Raw genomic sequence first — 27,154 nt, 5'->3', positions numbered from 1 at the left:
TATGTTCTATATCTTGTAACAATGATCTAGTGAGAAAGAAAACTCCTTACTTTCCACTTTGGTAGATTTATTGTCTTTGCTATGTTTTTAGCACTTCCTGTGTCGGTTCTCGCTCGTGTTCCAAGCAGTTTTTCATATCAGAAATATTATCTCTATATTTGAATAAATATACTGATATAAATTTCTTCATTGCACTACTTAATGTTGTCGAAAGTCTGTCAACCTAACCTAGTTTTTTGCATTCCACTCAACTTTTTCTTGTTCAATAAATTATTTTATGATTTCTGAAAGAAATTACCAAAATCTGGAATATTTGTCTGCTGAAGATAATTCTTCATTTTTGAAATATCTTTCGAAAGTTATTTAAATGCTTATATATTCTGTACGGTTGTTGTCTTCATATGACAATATTTACAATTTTATTTTTCTCACGCAACTAAAACACAAATCTTGTATTATAATCATACTAACAAATAGTCATAAAATGCTACCCACTATTTGCAATTTAATGACCAGGAAGTCTTAAAAGAACACCTTAAGTAAAGCTCCGCTAATATTCATATTTTGAAATTCCAACCAACTAAGTACACAGTTATGTCGTTCTATAAAATTAGTGCATTTGTATTTGATTTTTATTACCCACCTCTGAAGCATAATTCAAATAAGTCTATATCAATATGTGGTGCATACACACCTGTAAAAATATTTTTTATGACCGCAACATAAATTACACCTTACATTTGTGTTCGCGCATTGAATTTTATGACTTTAAGCGTTTTCATAAATTTTCCGTATTTTTAGCAGACAATTGAAGGAAATATACAAAATAAATAGACGAAGGTGCTAGTAGATGGGTTTATTTAAAAAAAAAAATGTTTAACTCTATGCTTTTAAAAATAGATTGGCGCGAGTTGTTTTTTAATATGTACTTAATGTGCTATTATTTTTAACTACAGGTATTTATAAGTATGTGTGTATTCAAATACTCCAATACACGCGTCTTGAAAAATATTTTTTTTTAGGAATTTTGCTTCCTGATTTATTGGATTAAAATGTAAAAAACAGGAATTTTAGAAATTTGTCACAATTTTGAGTGAAAAATACAAATAATATACATTCCATGGACTAATGTAGATGACTAATATTTTTGGTTTTGACATTTGAAGAACATTTGTATAAAAAAAATTATTTCTGATCAGCAGATTTTCTCTTTCTTCCTACCTTTGGTACAGCTTTTTAATACTAAGTTGCTAATATCTAATAATTTGGCCAGGTGTCAACTCTATTTAAAATATTTCAAAATTTATAACATTATACAAATAATTTTCGAAATTATTTCCATATTCAAACTCGAAAATTCGAATTATTTCGTTTCGATGTCCAAGTATTTAGATGTTTAACTCTTTTCTTCCAAAAGTGCTCAGAAAACACGTTTAGATATATACAATAATTTAATTCGAAAATCAAAAATACAATTCAACGCCTTCAAAAGCAGCCTCTCAATTGCCTTCTCCTAAGCCACATCTAAATCAGCTGTTTCAACTAATTTCGTAATCTTGTTTTGACACCTTTTTCTATGAACAAAAAAACGTCAGAATAATTCTAGAAAAAATTTGTTTATAATTAAACCGGTTGGTGGATAAACAGAGACAGGTAAGTCGATCGATCGTGGCTGTTAGACAAGTCAAACAAGTGAATGTTTTGCAATAAAAATAATTGAGAAAAAGTAATAAAATTAAAGCGACTGGTAGGTAAGTGTGGTGCGGAACGAAGCGGGAACGGAGCATATACATATGGTATAATGAGGACCGCAAGTATTATAAAATTTGTAAACAAAATATTTTAGAATAACAAAAACGATACTATAAGTTATATATAAATATGTACAGGTAACCATGGAAAATTTTAGACATAACGCAGAAATGAGTACGAAATAATCGTGCCAAAAGATTAGGACGCACTTCTAAAAAATAAGAATAATACACACACAATGAAACAAACTGAAGAACTATTAAAAAAAAACAAACGAAAATAACTTGAATTCAATTGAAATATGCCCAGTAGGAAACATATGTGAGATTATATTATTTTCGAAAATTCGAATATTTTTTCGAATATTCAAAATTTTTTTCGAACATTCGAAAATGCTAAAAAAACACTTCAGTATCAAAAATGTACCATTAATTACTAAAAAATTAAACAAAGCTTACACCAAAAATAAACTAAAATTGTTCGAAAGTTTTGTACATTTTCGTAATTTCACTTGAAGATCAAGAAATTTAAACAATTAAAGTGCTTGATTTCTATTTTGGTAATTTTCTAAAAATATTTATATGAAGAATAGTCGGGATTTTAAAACTATTTTGAGTAGTTTTGAATAAAACTGAAGATAACCCTGCATCATAAGAACATTTATGTACTAGGTATAAAGGTTTCCATTTTGCTAAATACTATTCCTACAAAAAAGTAATGTGATTAAAAGTTTATCTTGTTTATGTCGAATACACTCAATGTATTACTTAGTAATATGACGAGGCGTTGTGCGCAACTTTTGACTTGTCGACGTCAATCAGTGTGAAACTGTGCCAAATTTGTGCGGGCGCCATAGTCCAAGTCGATCGCAGCCGACGCGACGTAATCTATGTCGGAAGTGCAAACGACTGTTAAGGGTACATGAATATAAACATTCAGTTTGTATTAGTTGAATGAATAATTTAATATGTAGATATGTACTTCTATTGACGTCTGTTGTTTAATGTTTTGATGGAAATAACAATGTAATACACACATAAAAACAAATAAAATAACTTAAGTGTTTTTAATATAATTTCTATTTCTTTTTTTATTTATTATATTATTTTCTATTTATATTTTGAAAATTTTGTTATTGTTTTCGTTTTCCATAAATGATGAGAGCTTAGATCATACCTTCGTACATATAAAGATTCCTCATTATGCAGATAATTCGCAACATTTAAATGTCAACCATTTCCACTTCACACCACCGTCATCAATATTGTTTTGCTCGCCAACTTTTTGTAGAAATGAATAACATGTAAACAACAACAGCACTTCTTTAATATTTACAAATATATATGTACTCGTATGATATGCATATTAAAGAGGAATTTCTAGAAAAATAATAACACTTGATTTGTATATAAACAACTGACTGGGTTTGGTGACACACCCACTTTTTGCTTCATACATACATATTTCTTAGCTGTGTAGCGAATGCCATAAATAACATAGCGAGTATTGAGTGGTAATGCTTGAGCAATTATATTTAATTAATATATTAAAAAAATAGTAAAAACAGTTATTATAAATATATCCCTGTTTTTGCTTACAAATAATAATTGTAATTTATTACTCGATAAAATAGCGAAATTATCAATAATAAATTATTAATAATTGAATCGTGAACCACAATATAGTTAAATTACGCGTGTATCAATTAAATTTCCAAAAAAAAAAAATATAACCATAAATATTTATTGTGCATATTGAATTCCATTTCTTTGCCGATTTCTAGCAATAATAATCTAACTATCCGAACTTAGATTTCATGAAAAATATTTGGTATACAATTTTATAGCACATTAGTGTATTAATAATTATAGCACATTAGTGTATATATTTTTGGTTACTTCAAGTTACTGTTTATTTTTTGGCAATATTTTTCTCAGGAAGCAATATTTATTTGCTATAAAAATAGGTTGAACCAGCACTAATTAAATAATTAAGAGAGTTAGTCACAAAAAATTATTCATTATTGAGTAAAATTCTTGTTATATGTAAATGCTTTGATGATGACATACAAGTCATGGAATTTCATCATCGAAAGATTTAATATTCGAAGGTAAAGAGAAATTGTGTGAGCATAGTATCATATACTGGATATAAATAGACGCGTGAGTTCATTAATTTGTAAAACAATTCTCTAGAAAGATATGTTGGCAAGTAACAGATGTAATTTGAAGATGACAGGTTCTCAGGTTCAGAATTGAATAACTATTTAAATCCTCTCTATATCAATGTTGTAAGTATATTTACTTTATACAATGATCAGACTCCTAATTGGGCAATTAAGAGTCAATCAGTAAATCAACCACTAATTATTCTCAATTTAATAGACAATAGAGTAATTAACTAATTACTCAATTAGTATTTAATTGATAATAAATTTATTCTAAAAGCCCAATAGTAACACTATGAAGATTGTATATTGATAAGAGTTGGAAACCACTTAAGTGCTTCGGCTAATTGACGCTGGTATTGAATCTAAACTAAAGTCATATTAACAGATAAAACTATACATGATTTAGCTTCAATAAGTGAAAATTTCCCTTGGCATTTCATGTTTCCAATTAAGACATTTTATAAATACAGATTTAACAAATTGTTATAAATCAAATGCGACTCTATTAAGGAAGCGAAGATATATGGATCAGTATTATTAGAGCAAGAACAGTAATTTTGTAAAGTATTTTGATAATTTTTTTCAAGAACAATAACTCTGTGTAGTACTATCCTAAATGAGGTTTCCATTCTCGAAGTCCACTTATGGATTAGATATAATGTATGGAGGAGAGTTAAGAAGTGAAGAATTTAAGTTCAAAAAGGCAACTTCGCGAACTTAAAGCGGGATTAAACACACGCAGAGTTGCCATGCTGTCGTACTTTAATAATTAATATCGCATCGAATGCTAGCCAGACCACATTGCTGACAATTCAAACACCTCAGCCCGAATCAAAGCATCTACACACGCACAAAAACACCGAATGCATTTACATGAATTGCAAAAATGCAAATTACAATCACGCGCCATATTGATGAAACAGTAATAACAACAGCAAAACATTCTGTAAACAAATTGAAATGCGAAAGACAGAGCCAAAAGTAAGGAGAGAAAAAACAAAGTGACCGAATGTAAACAACAAAATTGCAGAATGAGCAAACAAGCGAAATGCAATAAACTGCAGCAAACAAGAAATGGCAAACGAAGCGAAAAATGCAAATAACGGGCGTGCTGAACAAAACAAAAGCGGGAATTGCAATTGCAATTGTGAGGGCGCGCGAAAAAAGTGCATTGGACGGCAGTGCAAACGACGTTTCAAAGCAAAAACAAAACATTACAACAACTATAGAAATAAACACATGTGTGTGTGTGTGTGTATTGATGGCGATACTCGTATTTGTATGTATGTATGTACAAAAATCCATATATTAAGTCGTGCATGTTCACTCCGCTTGTCATCGATACGAGTCCTCGCAGACGGCAATAAAAATGTCTCGGTACAACGGGGCGTATGATGAACAAACAATGATGCTTTTTTAATTAATTTTTTTTTTTTAATTTATTTTATTTATATATTTTGATAGTGTTTACATACAGTTATACCAGTGTACACACACATATGTATATATATATTTTCTGGTGCATAGCCCTGACAATGAATTGCAAAATTGTACAGCTGTAAGTGCATTTTGGGGGCAGCCATGTGCCAAGCGCCACTTAGACGTTTGTTCGTTTGTTATTTATGTGTACAATAAAAGTGACAATAACAACTATAGTGTAGAGTAACGGCAGACATAATAAAATGAGAATATTTTTAAATAATTTTTGTTGTCGCCAGAATTCAACTGTTTCAAAATTTGTAAATGAGTTTAGCTTGTTGTTGTCGAGCACATTATCAAAATTTATATGAAAAATTATGAATTAAAATATTAAAAAAGGATTACATTTATTAGGGTCAAGCACTGGTCGATTAAATCGTTTTATATCGATCTTGGACATTTGTGTCAACATTAACCCAACAAAATATTTATAGAGATCTGTTTGCGTCCCAAACTTATTCTCAAAGTCACTTTTTGAGCCAAATTCTCGACATTTGCACGGAATACGCATGCTGCCAGAAAGAATGGCCAAAAGTAGTAGCTAGCGACGGCCAATATTTTGAACACAATTTTTATAACAGGTTTTATACAAAAAAAGCCTAAAATTTACAAAAAAAAACAAAAAAACGGCGGAAGCAAAGTTGTATACCAAATTAGCTTAAAATTTATTAAATATTTATTTTATTTTATTTTATGTTATTTGATTTTATTTTATTTTTTTATACTCTCCCAACAAAAGTTGCTAAAGAGAGTATTATAGTTTTGTCCACATAACGGTTGTTTGTAAGTTCTAAAACTAAACGAGTTAGATATAAGGTTATATATACCAAAGTGGTCAGGGTGACGAGTCTGTCTGTCCGTCCGTCCGTCTGTCCGTCTGTCCGTCCGTGCAAGCTGTAACTTGAGTAAAAATTGAGATAGCTTAATGAAACTTGGAACACATGTTCCTTGGCACCATAAGAAGGTTAAGTTCGAAGATGGGCGAAATCGGACCATTGCCACGCCTACAAAATGGCGAAAACCAAACACACATAAAGTGTCATAACTAAGCCATAAATGAAGCTTTAAAAGTAAAATTTGGAACAGAGGATCACACTAGGAAGGGGTATATTTGGATGTAACTGTTTTGGGGAAATGGGCGTGGTCCCGCCCCCAAATCGGTTATTTGTACATAACTCGCAAACCAATAAAGCTATATAAACCAAACTTTCTGCAGTCGGTTCACTTACGTACCCCACCACACACCATGAAAATAGTTGAAATCGGATAATAACCAAGATAATAACCGCTATCTTCATTGGTTCCGTATTTATACATGATAAAGTGAACGAATCAGATGGAATTCAAAATTGAGTTATAAGGAAAGTAGTCGTGGTTGTGAACCGATTTCGCCCATTTTTTATCCGTGTTATCAGGGTGTCAAGAAAATATTATACACCGAATTTCATTGAAATTTGTCGAGTAGTTCCTGAGATATGGTTTTTGACCCATAAGTAAGCAATGCCACGCCCATTTTTTATTTTGTAAAAAAATCTGAGTGCAGCTTCCTTCTGCTATTATTTCTGTGAAATTTAGTGTTTCTGACGTTTTTCGTTAGTGAGTTAACCCACTTTTAGTAATTTTCAACCTAACCTTTGTATGGGAGGTGGGCATATCATATCTAGCTTCACTTGTGAAAAAATTATCGAAAACGAACTATAACTTTTCAAGGCCCCAGATATCTAATATTTTGAATCTCTCAGATAATTGAATGTAATTCAGAGGAAATTGTTTTCTTCTAATAGTGTGTCTCTGTTTGTTAAAATCTGGTAATAGCTTCCCCTAGCTCCGATATATCTATTTACAGCCCTGCTGGTGAAATTGAATGAAATCGGTTCAGGAATTACCTCAGCCCTCATATCTATATATGACGATTTTCGTTATTGTATTAAACTTTATGCCGAATTTATGGGTAAATTTGTGCGTTATCTTAATAAAATTTCTTCAATAAATTGCGAGAGTATAAAATGTTCGGTTGCACCCGAACTTAGCCTTTCCTTACTTGTTTTATTTTATGTTATTTAGTTTTATTTTCTATACATATTTAATTTTACTTCGAATTTTTTTGCCAGTTTTTATGAGAGTCCATGTGCTTTTATATAGTTGTATATAGTTGTAAAAACGCGCGCCATTTCGTTGCAGTTATAAGATGACGGTGTACTGCATTGTAAATATACTTATAATTAGAACACTCAGCTTATGTATGTATGTGCGTGTGTTACTCGCCGTATTGGCACGTGTTGATTTTTTCTATATTATTTTTTAAATTTTTATTTTTATTTTATTTTGCTCCTCAACTGTCTGTATTTACCCATGTAAATATATTTATGCAATTACTCGCTGCATCGGCATGTGGCAGCTCAAGTGTTTGCCAACCGACTTCAATTACATTTACATTTATTTTTGTTTTTCATTATTATTTTAAATGCGCTCTCCTCCGCCATGCCATGCTCTCACCAGCACGCTCCAACGTTCTCAGCATGTTTTCCCACAAGCTAGATAAAATTAGCGAAAATGCTAATGACAGTCTAGCTGGTAATACAAAGTAACTGTTTGTCAACAGAAATGCACACCATACATACACACATATATGCGTACATACACATTCAAATCGTTTGTCGACACGTTTCTCGAGTGCATTTTTTAATTTGTTTACAATTTTCTTAGCGCTTGCTGTACACAGCGCGCACTCGTCCTAAAGTATTTTCGTCATTTGCGCAATTAATGGATGCGAGTGTGTGCGCTAAGTGCAAATAGATAAACACACACATACATACATACGAGTGTGTATTCCATTTATATCGCTTTTATTAATGGTAAATTAATAGAAAAATAATACGAAGCGGTTAATAATTATCCGTCTTCTTCCTCCCAGGCAGTCTGATCTGTGCTTGGATGATGTTTTCTTGGTTTTATTGCTAATTTTAATGCTTTGCTGCGGTGTGAAAAGAGAAATAATAAATTCTGTGTTTATAAACATTATTTATTGTTGTTCATTCGCTGAAGCACTAATAATAAACATTAAATATAGATTATTGCTTTTAAATAAAATTATAGAGTCAAGGTTGGCACACACAGTCACAAATTTATGATAATGAAAAATTATCGGAATTAATTTTTTTTTCATTAAAAATATTTCTATTAAGATAATTTCTTTAGAAATAGTTAAATTCAATTTTCCAAAAATTTATCGATACTTATCGATATCCTTAAATAGTTATCGATATATTGATACACGTTATTATATCTGAAATTTTTACTAAAAATTCAAAATATATATTTATTATCGTTTATATGTATATCACATGCAAGGTTTCTCGACTTTTTTCTATGAAAGAACTAAATGGAATAAAATCGATAAAATAGGCAGCATGTACAGAAAACACGATAATTGTATCGTTATCGATATTTTAATAATTGGATTTTATAAGTACAACGATATAATGAACACATAATCGATAATATAACATATAAATCGATAATATAATATTGTATCGATATCTAATAAATTTTTAATCAAATCAACTCAAGTATGAATGTGAGTTATTTGCAAGCTGTAAAGCATTTAATCAACTGATAGCAAATTCTCAAGCGTCGATAAACAGTCAAGATTATTACTTGATCTGACATTTTGTGCTACTGTCACAATAAACCTTTATTTAAATTATTATGCTTTCCATACGCAATTATAACTGCATAAAGTTGCGCGCATTAAAATCTAAATAATTGAGTGCCACTTGATTAAATTACGCTCGCGTTTTGCTTACTTAATGAACTTGATCGCAGCGTGGTGAGTTACCACGCCCTGTCTGCACTAGAATTTATTAATGGCATTTTAATGCTTAGCATATTGGTGCAAAAATGTGAAGGTCGAGCATTTACCAATACTCTAATGAGTCTTTAATAGCTGCATACGGAAGGAATTTTATATTTTTTTATTATTATTTAATTTAATTTGTACATAAATATGTAAAATTTGTAAACCTTCTGAATATCTATTATTTCTATTAAATTTGCACATTTGTATCAGTCAAAACACTAACTTCCTTTATGCATTATTGCTATTTACAGATAAACGCGCACTAGTAGGCGTTTCCCAGCGACCACACGCCGCGGCGTCGGCACCAACGCCATTAATTAACCACAGCCAGGCAACGAAGGCTTTTAATTAGCTGCCTCACATAGTGCTTATCAGCTGTGTATCAGCGCGTGCCGCCACAAATAGCCACACCAGCAACAGCGACCCGACCGCAACAACAGCAACAGCAGCAGCAGCACAGCGTCCTAGTGACCGCAATCTATGCACCGGCTGCCGCAAACGTGTCAGCATTTGTCGTAAAATGACCGAGAATCAAATATTTTCCATGTCGACCGATCTATTCGACACCTCGTCCAACAGCAGCAATCCACTCAAGTGTGATCTCTTCTCGTTGGCGCTGAGCAACAGCAACACTTCCAGTCTACTTTTCGGCACATCGACGCTGCCCGCATTGAGTCCATTGCAGCAGCTGAATGTGAATACCATTTTCAATACAAATTCCAACTCCAGTCCCAATTCCAATTATCTTTCAAACGACCACCACCAACAACAACAGCAGCAGCAACAGCAACATCAACAGCAGTCGCACACATTCACCAGTGGCGGCAACGTTGGCAGTGGTGGCAGCATCACCGGTAGCAGTAATGTGATGCTGACCAACGCCATCAGCATACCGCGCAGTAATAATCCCAATCAGAGTCATAATCCCTGGACGCAGGAACGAGATTCGCACCATCATCCCAGCCCCAGCCCCTTGCAGCATCATTCACATCATCTCAATAGCCATAATCATAACCAAACATCTTCCATGATGTCTGCACAACAACAAAATAACCAACAGCAGCAGCACCAACAACAACAACACCAGCTGCAACAGCAATCGTTGCAGCACTCACAGCCTCGTCTCTTCGTCGACTTCTCCGATTACGGTTTGGATGTCGCCTCGCTGGACGCTGCCTCGTTGTCACCAACACTGTTGCAAGACGTCAGCTTGGGCGCAGCTTCACCGCTGCACGGCATCACGTCCAACGGTTTCTATGCAGCCTCGCCGGTCAGCAACAGCGGCAGCAATAGCATAGTCGGTAGCGTTGGCACTGTCGACTCGTCCAGCACGCTATTGGGTTTGAACGATAGCATACGCTCCGGCGAGGATGGCAACAATTCGCTGCTGTTCGATGTCTCCGGCACGCCCAACTCGAGCGCCATGTGGAGCGACATCAGCAATGCCATCATCACCAAGCATGAACCATTCACATTGGAGGAAGACTACATATTCCCCATAGATAAGGCTGAGATACAGGCTGCCGGTTTCGGTGATATACCGGATGATCATTTCCTCGATGTGATCGATAACTTTGATGAGCTACTGAATAGTGGTGCTGGACAGAATGATTTCATTCTATCGCCACAACAGAATAATAGCTCAAATAATTTACAACAGTTGAATAGTCCACAGGCTTCGCCGAGTGGTGGACCGCCAATGGAGTTGCTGCAGATGCATAAGCAACAACAACAACAACAACAGCAGCAACAACAATTGACACAACTGCAAACGGCTCAGCAGCAACATCAGCAGCAGCAATCGCAACAACAACAACAACAACCACGTATACAGCACAGCAACAGTGCTGGCGGTGCCATACACACACACCATAGCCACCACAACTCTTCTAGTCCATATGAAATCTACCACAGTACACCAAATAAACAGCAACAACATCAGTTGAGTAGTTCGGGCTCGAACTCATTTTCACCGGGCAGTCAGGTGAGTTGTAATATATTAGCGTCCTTTGGTTCTTCTGACTCCTACTTAATCTCCTATCAACTCCTGTCTTATTCGTTTGATTTAACTAAATAATAATATTTACTTTTTACCCTCCACCAACAGGCCTCGCATTCGCCACTTCAACTGAATTCCATTACACCACCACCACCGCCACATGCCAATCGCTCACAAAGTTTGCAGGTGAAGTCGCGCAACATGTTGGAATTGCAGAAGAAGGGCTTCTCCATGTCGCCCGATCGTATCAACGGCAGTGCCGGTCTATTGGGTCAATCGGTGCCGGGCAATAGTCACTTGTTGCTCTCCGGTAATGCTCTCAGCCCCAGCAGCGGTGGCAGTAGTAGCGGTTTCGGCAGTACCACTGGAGGTGGCAGTAGCACTGGTGGTTCAGTGCGCAAATCGTTCCAGTACCCATTGGATACGTCCATATCGCGCCTGTCCTCTTCGGCGCCCACACATCTCGGACTCGAACACATTTGGATGCGACGTGAACCGCGACAGCATTTGTTGTCCACTGGCTCGCTGGCCGAGGCGGAATCGTTCTCGTCACTTAGCACCGGTAGTGTGTTGTCGCCGGATGGTATTGAATTATCGCAGGACGATGATGACGATGCGTCGACAGACTATAATAGCGACAATTACGATGACCTGTCGAGTGATGGTATGTTTGCTTAGCATTTGTAGTTTTGTGTACGTTTCATTACTTTTGTTTTACATTCCTTCCGCAGGTTCTGATAATGATGATGACTCGCGCACCACCATCTCCGGCCATATGTCCAGCAAAGGAAAGGAGCGCTACTTTTGGCAGTACAATGTGCAAGCTAAGGGCCCCAAAGGCAAACGACTTGTATTCCAATCACGTCTGGAGGATCCGCACGTCTTGAACGAGGCCACCGATCCGGTGTTCAGTCCAAATTGTTCCGTGCGCGGTATCAAGGTATTCAAAGTAAATACAACCAATTGCGTCGTCGAACTACAACAACAATGTTAAATTGCAGACTGTTGCAGATTGTAGTTCTCTAACGGTTTTTCATCGACTAATCCCACTTCTACTTCATTTTTACAGCACAGCGGCAAGGCGCGCAAAGGTGATGGCAATGATCTTACGCCAAATCCACGCAAACTGCACGTCATCGGCAAGGAGCTGGACAAGCTGGGTCGCACCATCAACGACATGACACCCGTATCCGAATTGCCCTTCAATGTGCGTCCGAAATCGCGTAAAGAGAAAAATAAATTAGCCTCACGTGCTTGCCGACTCAAGAAGAAAGCTCAACACGAGGCGAATAAGATAAAACTGTTTGGACTGGAAATTGAACACAGTAAGTGTGTTTGAAAAGTTCGCCGAGTTTCATGTTTATGCTAATTATTTTCATGTTTTTTAAATTTTAGAACGTTTAATAAATGGCATTTTCGAACTAAAACAAGCTTTGGCGCTCAAATATCAAAACCAAAACAATGGCGAGCACACCGAAGCGATTGATCAGCGCATTGAACAGATCTACAAAACGGCACAAAGTGAGTACGGTGGCTTGATAACAATTTCTTGACATTTTTGTTGTTGTTTAAGTAAAAGCTTAGACTTCTTCTAAGCACTCATTTGAGTCCTTTATATTATCTATATGATATCCATTTACTGTTTTACTAAACAACTCTCCCTCACTCTTCCAGCTGGTCTGCGCATAGCTGGCGACACTACTGACTTTGTGAACAAAGTGCTGGAGAATGTGAAGAGCGGTGTACCAAATGGTGGTCTCGAGGATCTGAGGCACTCATAGAAGCGTGCCGGAAGTGTTGTGAGAAATCGGAGATGTGAATAGCTATTAAGGATAAATATTGGAGGCTCAAAAGTGAAAATGAAAAGCGATACGCAGAGGGAAGAGTGTAAAAACGAACACAAACATACTGTAATGGCAACTGTAGTCGAGGAAGAGAGGGATTAAAAGTTGCTGGCAAACAAAAATGAAATGAGTGTGAATGCTGGACTGACTGGCGAAAGAAAGTAAAGAATTTACGAGGATTTTTCTGCAGGATTTTGTGTGTTATAAAAGGGAATTTAACAGTTGTTAGAGCATAACTGTTAACCAAGAATGAGCAGGAAACATGGTTTTATGTCAACATAAAGTTGTTAAATGTAAACGAAAGAGGCCACAGTTATATAATTACACATATGTACATACATATAATATATATATATATATATATATATATATGAACTAGCTTTTAAGTGCTAATGTTATGCGGTGAAAAGTAATGGTTAATAAGCGGGTGTTAAACAATATAAGGTTGTTGAAGGAGTTTAATTAAATGTGAGCCACATACATATTTATATATATACACACATGCATAGAAGCATATAAATGTTGGCTGTTACATACATATATACTTTCGATTTAGATATGTATGTGTAATTGCCTAGGCTTTAAGGTTTTTTTTTAAGTTTTGCTTTTACATGCAAATGAATGCAGAAATTTTAAAAACACACATATACATACAAACAAACTTACTACATAATATATGTATACATAGATATAGAAATAAACAACTATTTTCGATATAAAAATTTAGTGAGTTCGGCATACAAAAATGAATTCATGTTACTGATAAGAACAGTGTGAAAAATGTGTATGAAACACACACGTGTGCATGGGTTGCTGCACTTTTAGGCGGCGAAACGCCTCAACGAAAAACATTGTAGAGCGACGCAACTTAGTTATTAAAACATATATTTTTACACACATAACTACACATATACGTGCATACATTTTATATATACACAGCATATTATTATATTATATATTAAGCGTTTTCTTTTCTAATTACTGTTATATTATTAACAATTATAATGAATTATTTGCTTAAAACAATCTTTAAGTTTAGTTTGGTTGCTAATGTTTTGCGTTTAAGTTTTTTGTTTGTTAAAGAAATGCTGCAATTAATGTGAATACTGTTTTGAATATGAAAAAATAATAATAATTTTTATGAAATATTGTGCTTAGTGCATAATTTCATACAGTTTATTTATGTTTTTTTTTTTTGAATGAATAAAGATTTGTGTTATGTATTTTAGCGCTCATTTCAACTAGCTTTGAATATTATACTATATACAACAATAGTTGTTTAACGTACATTTTGTTGCTTGATTTTGTTGTGAAAACAAAAAACACCTACATGTACCTTAATTTTTTATGGCACACAACGAATTGCAGCGTTAAGCCAAACTTACAAATGAACGCACGCCAAATAATGCTTGCTAAGAGAATTGGCTTTTTATATATACATACATATGAAATATAACTATTTTAAATATATTATAACAATGCTACCTTCATAATTTAATAATAAAAAAAATTTGCAAATATGCTTGTTTTTTAAGAAAAAATAAAAAAAATTAAATGCGGTTAAAAATGCATACGCGCCATTTACCATTGAATATGCATATGTAATTGTTTGCTTTATATAATTATGGGTATTTGGTTGCTTTACTTTATACGTAATTAGGCTGTAGTAGCAATTAAATGCAAATGCACTTACACAAACACGCATACATAAATACATATATACCACGTGTATACATAATATATGTACATATATAATTGCTATAAATATACTATAAATTTTATGAACTTCAACATATACAGGGTGATATAATTCTAATTAATTTTAATTTTAATTTTCTTTATATATAAAGGATTACATAATATGTTAAAAAATATGGCTATTTTTAATTAATTATTATTTTTAAGTTTTATTTTCATGCTTAAACTAGTTGATTTCTGCTTAATTTAATCTAATTACTATGTTTATACATATATTTTATATAAGCACACATATACTATATGCACACTTGTGTAATCTAAAACTCTAATTTTAATTGAAAACCATAAATACTTGGATAATAACGCAATTGCTCTGAATTGTATATGAATTATTTTATATGAGACAAAACAAAAAAAAAAAAAAAACACATAAAAATAAATATTCGCAAACTACGAAGAAATATATTTTCAAACAAATAAAAGAGAAACAATTTTCGAAAACAGAAAAGCCATAAAGTGCATTGCTGAAAAATTTAAATAGTAAAATTAACAAAAAAAAAAATATGTATACTATATACAAAATATTTGAAATTGAAATATACCAAGTTGCTAAAATATTATTTTTTTTCATATTTAACGCTGAATTGAGGCACTCGTGAACAAATTTCTGAACATTTATGTTATAGAGAGAATTTTTTTTTTTATTTTTATTTAATATACATACATATTTAACATTGTATAAATACATTTATGTATTTTTGTAGTATATAAACTAAAAAATGGATGGAATTTGAAGCATTCTTAACAAAACTGTAGTGCTGTCTCTGGGAAATTTGTTCAAGTGTGTCAATGTGCAGCATCGGATTTTACAAAAACGGTTGCTGTTGTGAGTTAGTCAAGTTTACATTTTCTAAAAACAGTTTTAAATTAATAAAAATTCTTAAATAATAATTATTGATATATTTTTAATTTCGCAAACTTTGAAGTTTATTATAGTTTATATATATTTCATGGATTTATTATTTAATGAATTTCACTCAATTTAAATTTGTCTAATTATTTTTCCCTTTTTTATTGTTTTTTCCTTAAATTCAAAGAGTTGTTTTTTATTTCGTATTTTATATTTTTCATATAAAATATAAAACAAATATTTATATTATTTTAGTTTCTGGTTAATTATTCTTTTAAATAACATTGTTTGTTTTTAATACTCTATTCTATTTTGTTAAATTTTTAATATTTTTATATTGATTTTATTTCAAATTTTTTAATTTATTTAGTTTTTCATTTTCAATATTTTTATATTTATTTTATTTTAAGCAATTTAACTTTTTTATATTGTTGGAAAAATGTAAATTTTAAAACAATTATTAGTTTTGAATTGATACAAATGAAATTTTTTATTTTTTCTTAATATATTTTAATTTTTCATTTATTAATATTTATAATTATTATTATTTATAATATGTATTATTTAATATTTTTAATTAGTTAATTTTGTTTTTATTTTACTATAATGTTAGAAATTTATTTTCTATTTTTTTATTTGTTTTTTTTAATTTAAATTTATTATTCAATAAATAACTTTTTTATTTAACTGCCACAACTATTTAGGCTTGTCTATGAAGCAACAGCAACAAAAGAATAGTTTTATTTTTATGGGTATAAAGCAACCAAATAATCAATCAAGAAAACAAACAACCGAACAGCCACACCACAAACAAACTTAACGGGTTTCATATTGTACAAAAACAAAATTATAAAAATCAAAAGATATAAAATTTATAATGACAGCAGAAACAATAAAATATAATTTGTATAACCAGAAAAATATAATTTTTATAATTGTAATATGTACATATACAAACAAACATATTTTATATTTATATAAACCTTAAATTACATGCCGTTACACATACATAAACACAAATACATACGCTATATATATACTTAGAAATTTAAAATTTATTAATTTAATGCAATGCAAAAACCTTTGTGGAAAAAAAATACTTTTAAAATATGAAACATAAAAACAACTTAGATTCTATTGAGTTTTATTACTTTCAGTGCTTTTATTTATTGACATCCACTTTACCTTCCTACCTACCTATTTATTGCCTTTGCTTTTGTTCACGTTTAATTTTGCTTTTTTGCAATTTTATTGAAAAAAAGTTGTTTACCAACACTTTGAAAACAAAATTGTTATAAAAAAAAAAAGTTTTTAAAACTATTTTAAAAATTTTTATTGTAGACCCTCTTGTCTATATACACATTTTTCAGCATTTAGTTGTTCTTTCTATGCACTTTTTGCTTTGAAGACACCTCTTTGTTTGCTCTAAACATTCTTCTTTATTATCTTCTTTATTAGTTAGTTTTCAAAAATCGATTTTTTCTAGTAGTTTTGTATATATTTGCTGAATTTCCAATTATTTAGCAGCTTGTTTGTGATTTGAAATTTTGAGTACAAAAATATTACAGAAGTTCAGTTCAATAATAAGTAGGTACAGTACAACAATAAATGTTTAAAAGCAACTGTTATTTGTTTCACTACACTTAAAATTTGCAAAGTGGTGCAAAGTGTGGTGAATTTTAGTACAAATTTATTTTTTAATAATTTTGGAATTTTTTTTTCATTGTATTCAGTTTAGATTATCTAAAAAAAAAATTGAATTTTTAAAATTTTACATTGATTTTCGATTGTTATAATAAGTTTGAGAGGTCTACTTAGCCGTGAGGGACCCGAATTTATGTATATTGCACCAAGTTTAAGTTAGCCAAGGCAACTTAATTTAACATTTTTGATTATTACAACAACAATAAGAGCAACTAATATCGGTTTTTTATTTTATAAATGAATTTTGCAAACTGAACTTCTGTCTCTGCTACGTTTAAGTACCTTTGGCTGTTATTATGTAACGCTTTGTGTTCAAATTACTATCAAAATTAGTTGGCTAGAAGGTTTTTAAAAGAAATAATATGTGTTAAAAATTATAGAGAAGTAAATGTTTTGCTTACTGCGCCTAAAAGTATGCAGCATTAGCAGTGCGTATTTTTGAAAAAAAAAATTAGATTGAATATGGTTTTTGGAACTTTACAATCTCTACGTTCTCTTATATGTACCCAGTAGGAACACAGTAGTACACACGACTCAGAAAAATTTACGCTATTTTATTGGTTATATAATTATTTTTTGTAATGCAAATGTAATGGAGTTGGTAATGTTTGGTACGTTGCAAAGCTTAAGCTTTATAGGAGTATATAAATTTCGCACAGGGATAGCACTAAAAAAAAAGAAAGCACACACGAAGAGCGTCCATAAGGAGACACAAGCTGAAAACTCACAAAGAGCGTGGAAAAAAATAAAGTTGCAATTATTTGTAGAATTCTAGGTGTTCTTAAGACATATTTATGTAGTATTTAATGTAGTTATGACAACAAATTATGAAATATATGATGAATGATGATTTGAAAAAAGAGCATAAATTACTATATAATATAAGCGAGAGTTCAATGCATAAAGAGAAAAGAATTAATGTGAAAAAGAGTTAATTTTAGCAGTAAAAATTAAAAATATAATTTTGAAATTTAATATTTTTAAGTTTTAGAATTTTCAAATTTACCAAAGTAGCTTTAGTTTTCAAATTAAGTATTGATTCGAGAAAGCACATATGGAATATGTGGCATGAGAAAGGAAAGAGCAAACGAAAAGTGATCAAATGTGTGGTGAATATGAAATAAGAACACACATGTTAAATGAAAAGTGATAAGAATTTTCAAATTCGCCAGCTACAAAAGTGGAGGCTACAAGTGGCAAGTGTGGTGTGGGTTAAATAAGGAATTTAGTGTTAAGGAATTTGAAATTGAATGTAAGAATGATATAAGTATATTACTAATATATTAAAAATACATATATTTACAAATAAAGTAAGGATTATTTATGGCATATAAATAGCTGTGCAAATCATATGGAACTAATTATAAACTAAAAAACGCAACTAAAGTACAATTAGAAATAAAAAATTGTATTTATCAATTGAAATGCTTATTTTTAGTTTAAAAATTATCAGAAACCATGAATGCGCATAAAAAAACAATATGAAATATATTTTTTATAGTTATGTATGTGACTTGAGGCTTCTTTTACAATAACCGTTATAAAAACTATTAAATATATATATCTATATATATATAATGACAAAAATGTGGAGTGAAGTTTTCGCTAGTTTAATCCAAGTTTCAAAAAACAAAAAATTATAAAAATATTACTTTGTTTTTTTGTTAAATATAAATTTAGTTTGAAAAAGAAAATGGTAAAAGTTTTTAAAAAATTATATAAATTTTCCAATGTCATTTTTATGATTTAAAAAATGTTAAAAATGTAATTTAATTTTTTTCACCAAAATGTTGATAAGTGTTCCAGTCACTATGTATCTAGCAACATTGTTGCAGCAAATTTTTATGTTGCTGGCTAAAGTTTTTGGAATATAATTTAGCTACTAAAGACCTATTTTTTTAGCTAAAAGAAGTCTCATAAAATATTTTATTTAACACGATTTTGATTTTAAGTTTCATGCAAGTATAATTTAAACCATGCACGTAAGTTCCTCAAAAATATACTAAACCTGAATTAAAAATTAAAGTATAGGATTAAAAAAAAAGAAATAAAATTCCACTTGCGAATTAAGAAAAAAATAAAAATAATATTATTAAGAATTTTTTTTTCATAAAAAATAAGAATTTGAAAGGAAATTTAAACTAAAAAATAAGTGTTAAATGTGCTTTAAATTAATGTGCTACATTTATTATGCAAACGAAAATGAAGAAAAATAAGAAAGCCAAGAATAAAAAAAAAACATAAAAAATTAAAAAAAAGTATAACATCTAAGATTTATAAAATTACAGTCAAATAAACAAACGAGTAGAGATGAAATAAAAAATAAAAAAATAGAAATACAACAAAAACCAACAAATGTGTAAGCGAAAATAACTACCTCAGTAGAACTTTAATAAGAATGCAACATATATACAAAAATGTGTGACCTAATTATGTGTACATACAGTTCTAATTTAAGACATGAAAATAAAGAAAAAAAATTAAATTTTATATATGTGCATACTCTACATACATACGTAGTACTAAGATGTTAAGTTGCCGTCAAAAACGAACGAAAAAATAAAAATACCTGTTTATATAATAAGTTGAAGTATTTCACTAATTTGCATGCTGAAGAATAGTTGGCAAATACATACATATATACATATGCACACACATCTACACATACACAAAAGCCATATAGGCTTATATAAATATATGACTAAGTTTTGAGGAAAATTTTAAACTAAAAACCCTGTGCTCAGTGGCATAGAAGCCAAAGGAAGAAAAAAAAAATAAGGAAAAAAGAAACTAAGCAGCAAAATGAAAATGAATAATATTCATACAACAAAAAATATTAATTTTTGTAAAAACAATAATTGGATAGCACTTGCTGGAAATAAGCAAAAAACCATGAAATTTCCAAATATCATAAAAATAAAAAAAATGCAATTTTTAATTTAGGAAACAACAAATTTGCGAAATCCAAAAGCCTGAAACATTGTGTCCATTGTTTTATAAACACAATCAAACAATAAAAAAAGCTGAAAAGAAGGGACAAACAATAATTCCAAGTACCTTGAAGAACAATTAAAGAATTAAATTGAGAATTTGATTATGTATGGATGAAGCGCAGATGCTCTGCACCAAACCAAGACACTTAAGGGTACCAAATAGAACTGAACAACAAGTCTTACTTTCATAATATATGAAAAAAAATTTAGAATTAAAAATTGCTTTAAAATAAAAATTATATATTATATATAAGCAAGCAAATGAAAGAAAGTGTTTCAATATAAAAAAAAACAAATCTCGTTGGAAAAAAAAAATATTTGCATAGTGGTTAAATATAAACAAACAAATATTTACAAATTGTATGTAAAAATGGCATTAGAAAATAGTTTTTGAAAAAATAATGAAAATAATAATAAAACATTTTTTGTTTTTTTTTTTTCATAAAAAAATAGTTTCGAAGCTGAATATATTATATATTATTTATATATTATTTTTTTAACTAAAAATAATGTCATTATTTTTTTTTTTTAATTTTTAAATTAATATTTCTGGTTTTTATTTCCTACATAATCAAATTATGGCATGTTTTATCTCAGAAATTTGAAATTTTAAAATTTTTTTTTAAATTTTTGTTTCCTATTTTATATAATATGAAAATTTCAATTTATGTTGTGGAATCTGACAGTTGTCGGAATCAGAATTCAAACCGACAAAAAATTCTGGTTCGTGTCATGAGTTCTGATATTATTGGTTTGATGTTCGAGTCAGAAATTCTATTGATTTTAGGTGTCATGGAAACCAATTTTATCGGTTTAGCTATCCGAAACAAACCAAGAGCTTCAGGGCTGACAGATTTGAGACATTTTGTTCAAATTTATTTTGATTTGCCGTTAAAACGCTTTGAAAAAAAATATAATTATTATTAAAAAATAAGATAAGAACGCTAAATGACGTAATTATTGAATTCAACGGAAAAAAATAAAATATTCTAAGAATTTTACAAAATAAGTCATTCGGATTAGATCATGGAAATATCTAACTTTTTATATAAAAGTTAAACAATATACAGTGGAACTTCCATAACTCGAAGATCTCTATTACTTGAACTTTTAAATTGGCAATATCGTTTAAAAATCAAATTTCATACAAATTTCCTTCCATAACTCGAAGTTCTCCATAACTCGAACTCTTGAAGTGGCACATTGAAAGTCAATTCCATACAAATTTCCTCAAATTTTTTTTTGTGGATTATGGTGATTCGAGTTAGTGAAGTTTCACTGTATTTATACACTTAAATATGTATATTTTTACATAAAAATAATTACTATTTTTGACTTCCTTTGAGCATAAAGCAAATTACTGTGATTCCTTAAAACTTTAATTTTTTCGCGCTACTTTCATTGCCAAATAAAATAAAAGCTGAAATAATTTCTCATTTATATTTTTTTTTTTGGGTTTAATGAATATTTTGAACTAATTATATGATTAAAATTCCAAAAACATTTCTTGCTAACTTTTCCCCATGAATAAATAGCAGAACAGCTGATTCGAATATTGGTTTGCTTATACTCGAAAAGACGAAATCCAATCAGATTCTGTGATACCAATGAAAATCAGAATTGGTTTGCCATTCTGACATTCAGCAAATCTGCCTTGGATTCCACAACACCGCTGATTATTAATTTTTTTTTTTTTTTTTTCAAATTTCTTACACTGTTTTATTAAATTTTCTAAAATAAAACCAGAAATTTTGGAAAGCTACAATTGTGTTTTAATATTTAATAACTGATGAATGCTATCAACAGACAAATTTCAAACAAATTCTGAGCAAAAAAATTATTATAAAACGAATTACTACATATTCATTTCAGACATTTTGAAAATTTTCGAAATTAAAAAACTATATGTACATATGTATGTAAATACATAAGCAATTTTTAATACATTCAACTAAATTCAGAAAAAAATATATAAAAACTGAACAATAAAATATATAAGAAGAAATTTCAAAACTTTGCAAAAAATATTTTTTTCTTAAATTCAAATACTTATAAATTTAAATTCAAACAAAACATGTGGTATTATTCCTTCCCGAATAAAAAAAACTAAAATTGTGAGTTCGCTGAAAAAAAATTTCAGTCTAAACGAAGATTCTAACTATAAAAACGCAACACACTGTGAGCAGATAGGTTGAAACCTAAATAAGACAAAAATAAACTGTGTTTCATTTCAGAAATATTAAAAGTAAAAACATTTATTTCAAATAAAAAATGAATAACTGTGGTACAAAAATACAAATTATAATTATTAAAAAACAAATATTTCTACCTAAATATTTTGAGAATATCTAAAAATGTTCGATTGGTCATAATATTGTTATGAAAATGAAAATATTGTCTTAGAATTACAAATTTCTAAAATTTAAAAATATTAAATATTTGAGAAATTTATTTAAAAATTTAATACAACATTCATGTCAATAAAAACTGAATTGTGAAAAATTAGTTATCATCAATTACTAATATAAATTTAAGCTTAATTTACCCGTTAGAAACATAATATTTTATTTTACATGTGAGCATTAATGGGCAGCCATTTATGTTTACAAGCACAATAATTTATAACGGTAATATGTGGTATTCATTACAAATACTACAATAAATATTTATTTTTCTAAAACGATGGCAACACTCAAAATAATATTTTTTTGTAATCTATTAATTTTGAAAGTTAAAAAATAAAATGAAAGCCAAGTTGAAAATATTTTTTGCTACATTAAAATATCTATGAAAAAATAGAAATAAAAAATAATGCTTAAAAATCATTCAAAATATTTATATAAACATACAAATGTAGTATTAGTAAGCATATATTTGTAATATCACATATGTAAAAAAACAATAAATATATGTAATTAAAACATTCTAGGTGGAGTGGAAACACACAAATAAAAAATTTCATTGTGTTTGATGTATTGCAGATTCAAATTGTAATGATAAAAAATAAAAGAAAATAAAAAGTAAAAGATAAAAACGAACAACTCTCAATGGCATTTCTTATTCTACATTTTATTATTTTTTTATAAGTTTTTTCTCTTTCAACTTGCTTACGGCACTTTCTATAAAAAAATGTCGTTATTATAGTTTAAGGCGTAAAAAGCGTTTTTTAGCAATTTTTTTTAAAGGGAAGGAAATGATTGCGGTAAACCGAATTTTAAGACGATAGTGTACTATATTTAAGGCTTAAAAAACAATATTTATTATTAAAAAATATTGAAATTTTTTGAAAGTTGTAAGTATTTTTCTGGAGCGCCTGGAATCTGCACTTGTAAATCGGTGCCGGTGATGGAAGTCGTGCGATGCATCTGAAACAGTCGAACCAATTTTTTTTTTTTTAATTTTTATAAGTTTCTTTTCTTTATGAACTAAACAAATACCGAAGAAGTTATAAAATTCCAAATTTTTTCGAAGTTTGAAAAAAAATTTACTTTTTTAAGAAAAAAAATTGACTTTAAGTTGCAAAACAAATAGTTTAAATAATACTTTTGTCCAACTTTTTTAGTTAAGTTATATAGAAGATAATTTAATACTGAAGCTAGATCACTTTGGTTTTTTTTTTCGATCGGACATATATTCTTTTTGCTATCGCCGGCACCCTTTTCTAACACTTGTGAAAATGAAAACTCGAGAAAACGCGCTTTAAAGTCTGCCTGAGTATTCGCACCTGCTCGACGCTCGGCCACTAAAACTGCTCTAGCTACGAAAATATGTCGAATTGGCCTCTGGAATTTTAAAGATATATTCTTGGATAGTTTTGGAAGAGATTTAAAACAAAACAAATAAAATTCGAATTTTTGAAGCCTGTAATGCAGAGTAATGTCTTAACACAAAAGAAATATAACAATTGTTATAAACTGTAAATAATTTTGGATCAAAAAATAATATTCAAGAAAATTTTCGCAAAAAAATGTGGAACGCTTCACGATTTTGCGTGTCATCCTTGCGCAGGGGCCATGCTAATCTTCTCTGTATCGTTCCAATTTTAGTATATGTTCTGCCGAAGCAAGAACAATTGTGAAACTTCTGTTAGGGTACTTATACTAACTTTCTACTGAAAAAGCACATGGGAATTACAGCAAATTGAAACGAAAGAATTGAGCTCACACACATTCGTACATAATATAGAAACTACCCTGTTGCCCAACTCATAGTGAGAACATTATAACAGAGAACAGTTGCTTTGGCTGTGTTAAACAGCTGTTTCTAAAAGCAAGGTTGCATTTGTAATTAAAATCTCAAATTTAAATTATTCGTTTTGTTACTTCTTTAACGGAATTTACTTTTTATTATAGAATTAATTATTTATAAAAATTTTAATTTCAAATGATTAATTTTGATATTTCTTTAATAGAATTTGTGTTTAATGCTTTTAGTAAACTATGATAAAATGTCAGACCTCCAAAAAGTGTTTGGATGAATGTTACTGATATCGGATATATGTAGGTGACATTAACTCTATACAAAGAACCATTTCTTTGTGTTGCCCTCGAAGATATGTCTTCAAACTCATTACACTGTATCTTGTGGAACAATCATTTTAGGAAACGTTTTGTTATTGAAGAGAATTCTACTCACGTGTATCAGTGCTTCAGAGTGGTATCTTCCAGCTGTAGCTGTTGGTAACTTTAACGCTGTTGGTATGATTTATATCTGTCCAGGGCTGGTAAGCATTCATCTAACTATTTAATATTTGGCGAATGGCTTTATGAACAACAACCTGATTAAGTGGTCCAACGAATTGAACAGTTGAAAGTAGTAGTGTTGACTTTACCGCAAAGCTTTGGACATTTTCAGTTAACCCTTTCGGGACGGAGTTTTATTTGAAAACCGGAAATAGTCTCAACAAAAATTTCTGCTCATACTGAAAGATTGGGCTAAAAAATTATGTCCTGCATACTCAGAAATCCTAAAATCGTCCTTTTATCCTGGGACATATAATCCCAATAAACATTTACTGTGGGATATAAAATCCCAATAAGAGTTTTTGATGACTATTGTAAATTTGAGAAATAAATAAAAACTTAGAAAAATAGCTATATTGTAATGAAATTTCATATTTATTTGAGTTATTATTAAGATAATTTTAATGTAATGTGATATAACTATTAATTTAATTTGTGGAAGGGTCCAAAACATTTGTAGCACAACGCGTTGTTACAGCCAGAGCAGATCATTTTAGTTCGCTTTTCGATTCCAAGTGAAGTGCAGCGGACGCAGCGGCAACGCTTCTCTTGCTCCACTGGCAAGTGATATCCAACGTTAAGGCTATCAGTTTTTGAGCGTTTAGGAGTTTTTCCTCCCTGTCGACGAGGCATCGTCTCACGCCTTTTATTTCCTTCGAAAATCATTGCTTCAGCAAGGGGCACAAGAAAGTCTTTTAGTGATAACTTTTGCTTCTTATGTTCAGTATAAACAATCCATGAATTTGTGACGCTAACCATTAGTAGCTTGAAAAACACCTTTTTCCACCACTTTTGAGATTTGCGATTGAAATCATAAACGGTTGTCTTTTGGTCGGCCAAGTCGACCCCACCCATAATTTTGTTATAGTCACTGATACATTTAGGCATTTAATTTTCTTCTTCGATCCGTCTTTTTGCTTCCTCTCAACGTCTACAAGCGATGGCTTATGACAATTCGAAGCTAAGAGACCTTCTTTTGAATCCATCCATCGGGCTGCCAAAATGCCACCAGAGCTGATTTGAAGCTGACTTTCTCCTCTTGCCAACTTTCCGACAAATTTAGGTATATTCTTTCTGTTTTGCATGTATGTTCCAAGTGCGGGATATGGGATGGTTTCTAACAGTTTAATTGAGGTAAAAAAGCGGTCAAAGGCTAAACAAACTTCCTTCTCACGAATTGAAGAAACCAATTTCAAAACGACTTTTTCTCCAAGAGTGGTAGGTACAGACTGTACAGCGTTTGCTTCCTTACCAGTATAAAGATTAAAATCGTAAGCGTATCCTGTCTTTGAGTCACATCGCATCCAAATTTTGATTCCGCGCTTTATTGGTTTCATTGGCATATATTGCTTCATAGTTGATCTACCTTTGAATTTTACCATGCACTCGTCAATAGACTGAAATGAACTTTCACTTCGAGCAGCTGCAAATGTTTGTTTCAGACATTGCACAACATCGGAGATATAATAATCTCTGCAACTGTCGGCGGGCTTACTGCAGTCATTGAAATATAACTTCGATGACAATAATAAATAGCGATCTCGTGATAAACACCTTTTTATAACTGAATTTCCCATCGATGGATTTTTGCTCCAATAGTCCTTCAGAGATGGCAAACGCCCAGAAATACCAAAATTTCATTAGCATCGGTTAAATTTCGCTTTGACTGAGCCCGACGATTCATAGCTGTCAGACGCTGATTAGTACATTCAGCAATTCGAATGCACAAATTGTAAGGAAATATCGTTGAAAACACTTTGAACTCGGTGCAATCGTGAGCAAAATCAAAAAGGATTTTGCAGTCTCTCTCAGTTGGGATATCATACTTTGGATTAAAGTTCTGAGAATCGTCCCCAGCAACATTTACCCACTGGGCAACTGGCAGTATATCGTCGTTTATTTTTGTGGGCTTATCCGCCCCATTGATGTTATCGTCAGTTTCTGATGCAGATTCAGTGCTTTTGGAACTCTCAAGCAAATATTCACTCCCAGAGTCCTCAAAAT

The 27,154-nt window shown here is 30.7% G+C and overlaps 1 protein-coding gene and 1 non-coding gene across 8 annotated transcripts in view; one reads left to right on the top strand and one right to left on the bottom strand.

The window, feature by feature from the left end:
* The window catches only part of LOC105210087 (protein CREBRF homolog), a 67,448-nt gene extending 48,013 nt beyond the window's left edge, over positions 1–19,435 (top strand). For 6 of the 7 annotated variants that reach the window (XM_054225766.1, XM_011180827.3, XM_054225763.1 and 3 more), the window contains exons 3-8: positions 9,512–11,244; positions 11,368–11,923; positions 11,991–12,208; positions 12,329–12,584; positions 12,655–12,780; positions 12,934–19,435. In XM_054225766.1, coding sequence (XP_054081741.1) covers positions 9,781–11,244; positions 11,368–11,923; positions 11,991–12,208; positions 12,329–12,584; positions 12,655–12,780; positions 12,934–13,040 — 2,727 coding nt within the window. In that variant the 5' untranslated portion in view covers positions 9,512–9,780 and the 3' untranslated portion in view covers positions 13,041–19,435. The remainder of the gene's footprint in view (positions 1–9,511; positions 11,245–11,367; positions 11,924–11,990; positions 12,209–12,328; positions 12,585–12,654; positions 12,781–12,933) is intronic. The other variant, XM_054225767.1, reaches the window with a different exon arrangement.
* A 4,936-nt stretch (positions 19,436–24,371) lies between these two features.
* LOC128920042 (U6 spliceosomal RNA) lies at positions 24,372–24,478 on the bottom strand. Its single transcript, XR_008470161.1, has one exon. It is a non-coding gene; the product is annotated as a U6 spliceosomal RNA (small nuclear RNA).
* Between the last annotated feature and the right edge of the window lie 2,676 nt (positions 24,479–27,154).

Source organism: Zeugodacus cucurbitae, chromosome 2 (genome assembly GCF_028554725.1).
Source record: "Zeugodacus cucurbitae isolate PBARC_wt_2022May chromosome 2, idZeuCucr1.2, whole genome shotgun sequence".
In the NCBI taxonomy this organism is placed as follows: Eukaryota; Metazoa; Arthropoda; class Insecta; order Diptera; family Tephritidae; genus Zeugodacus; species Zeugodacus cucurbitae.
The sequence above is the reverse complement of the archived record's forward strand: the minus strand, read 5'-3'. Positions and strand labels throughout refer to the sequence as shown.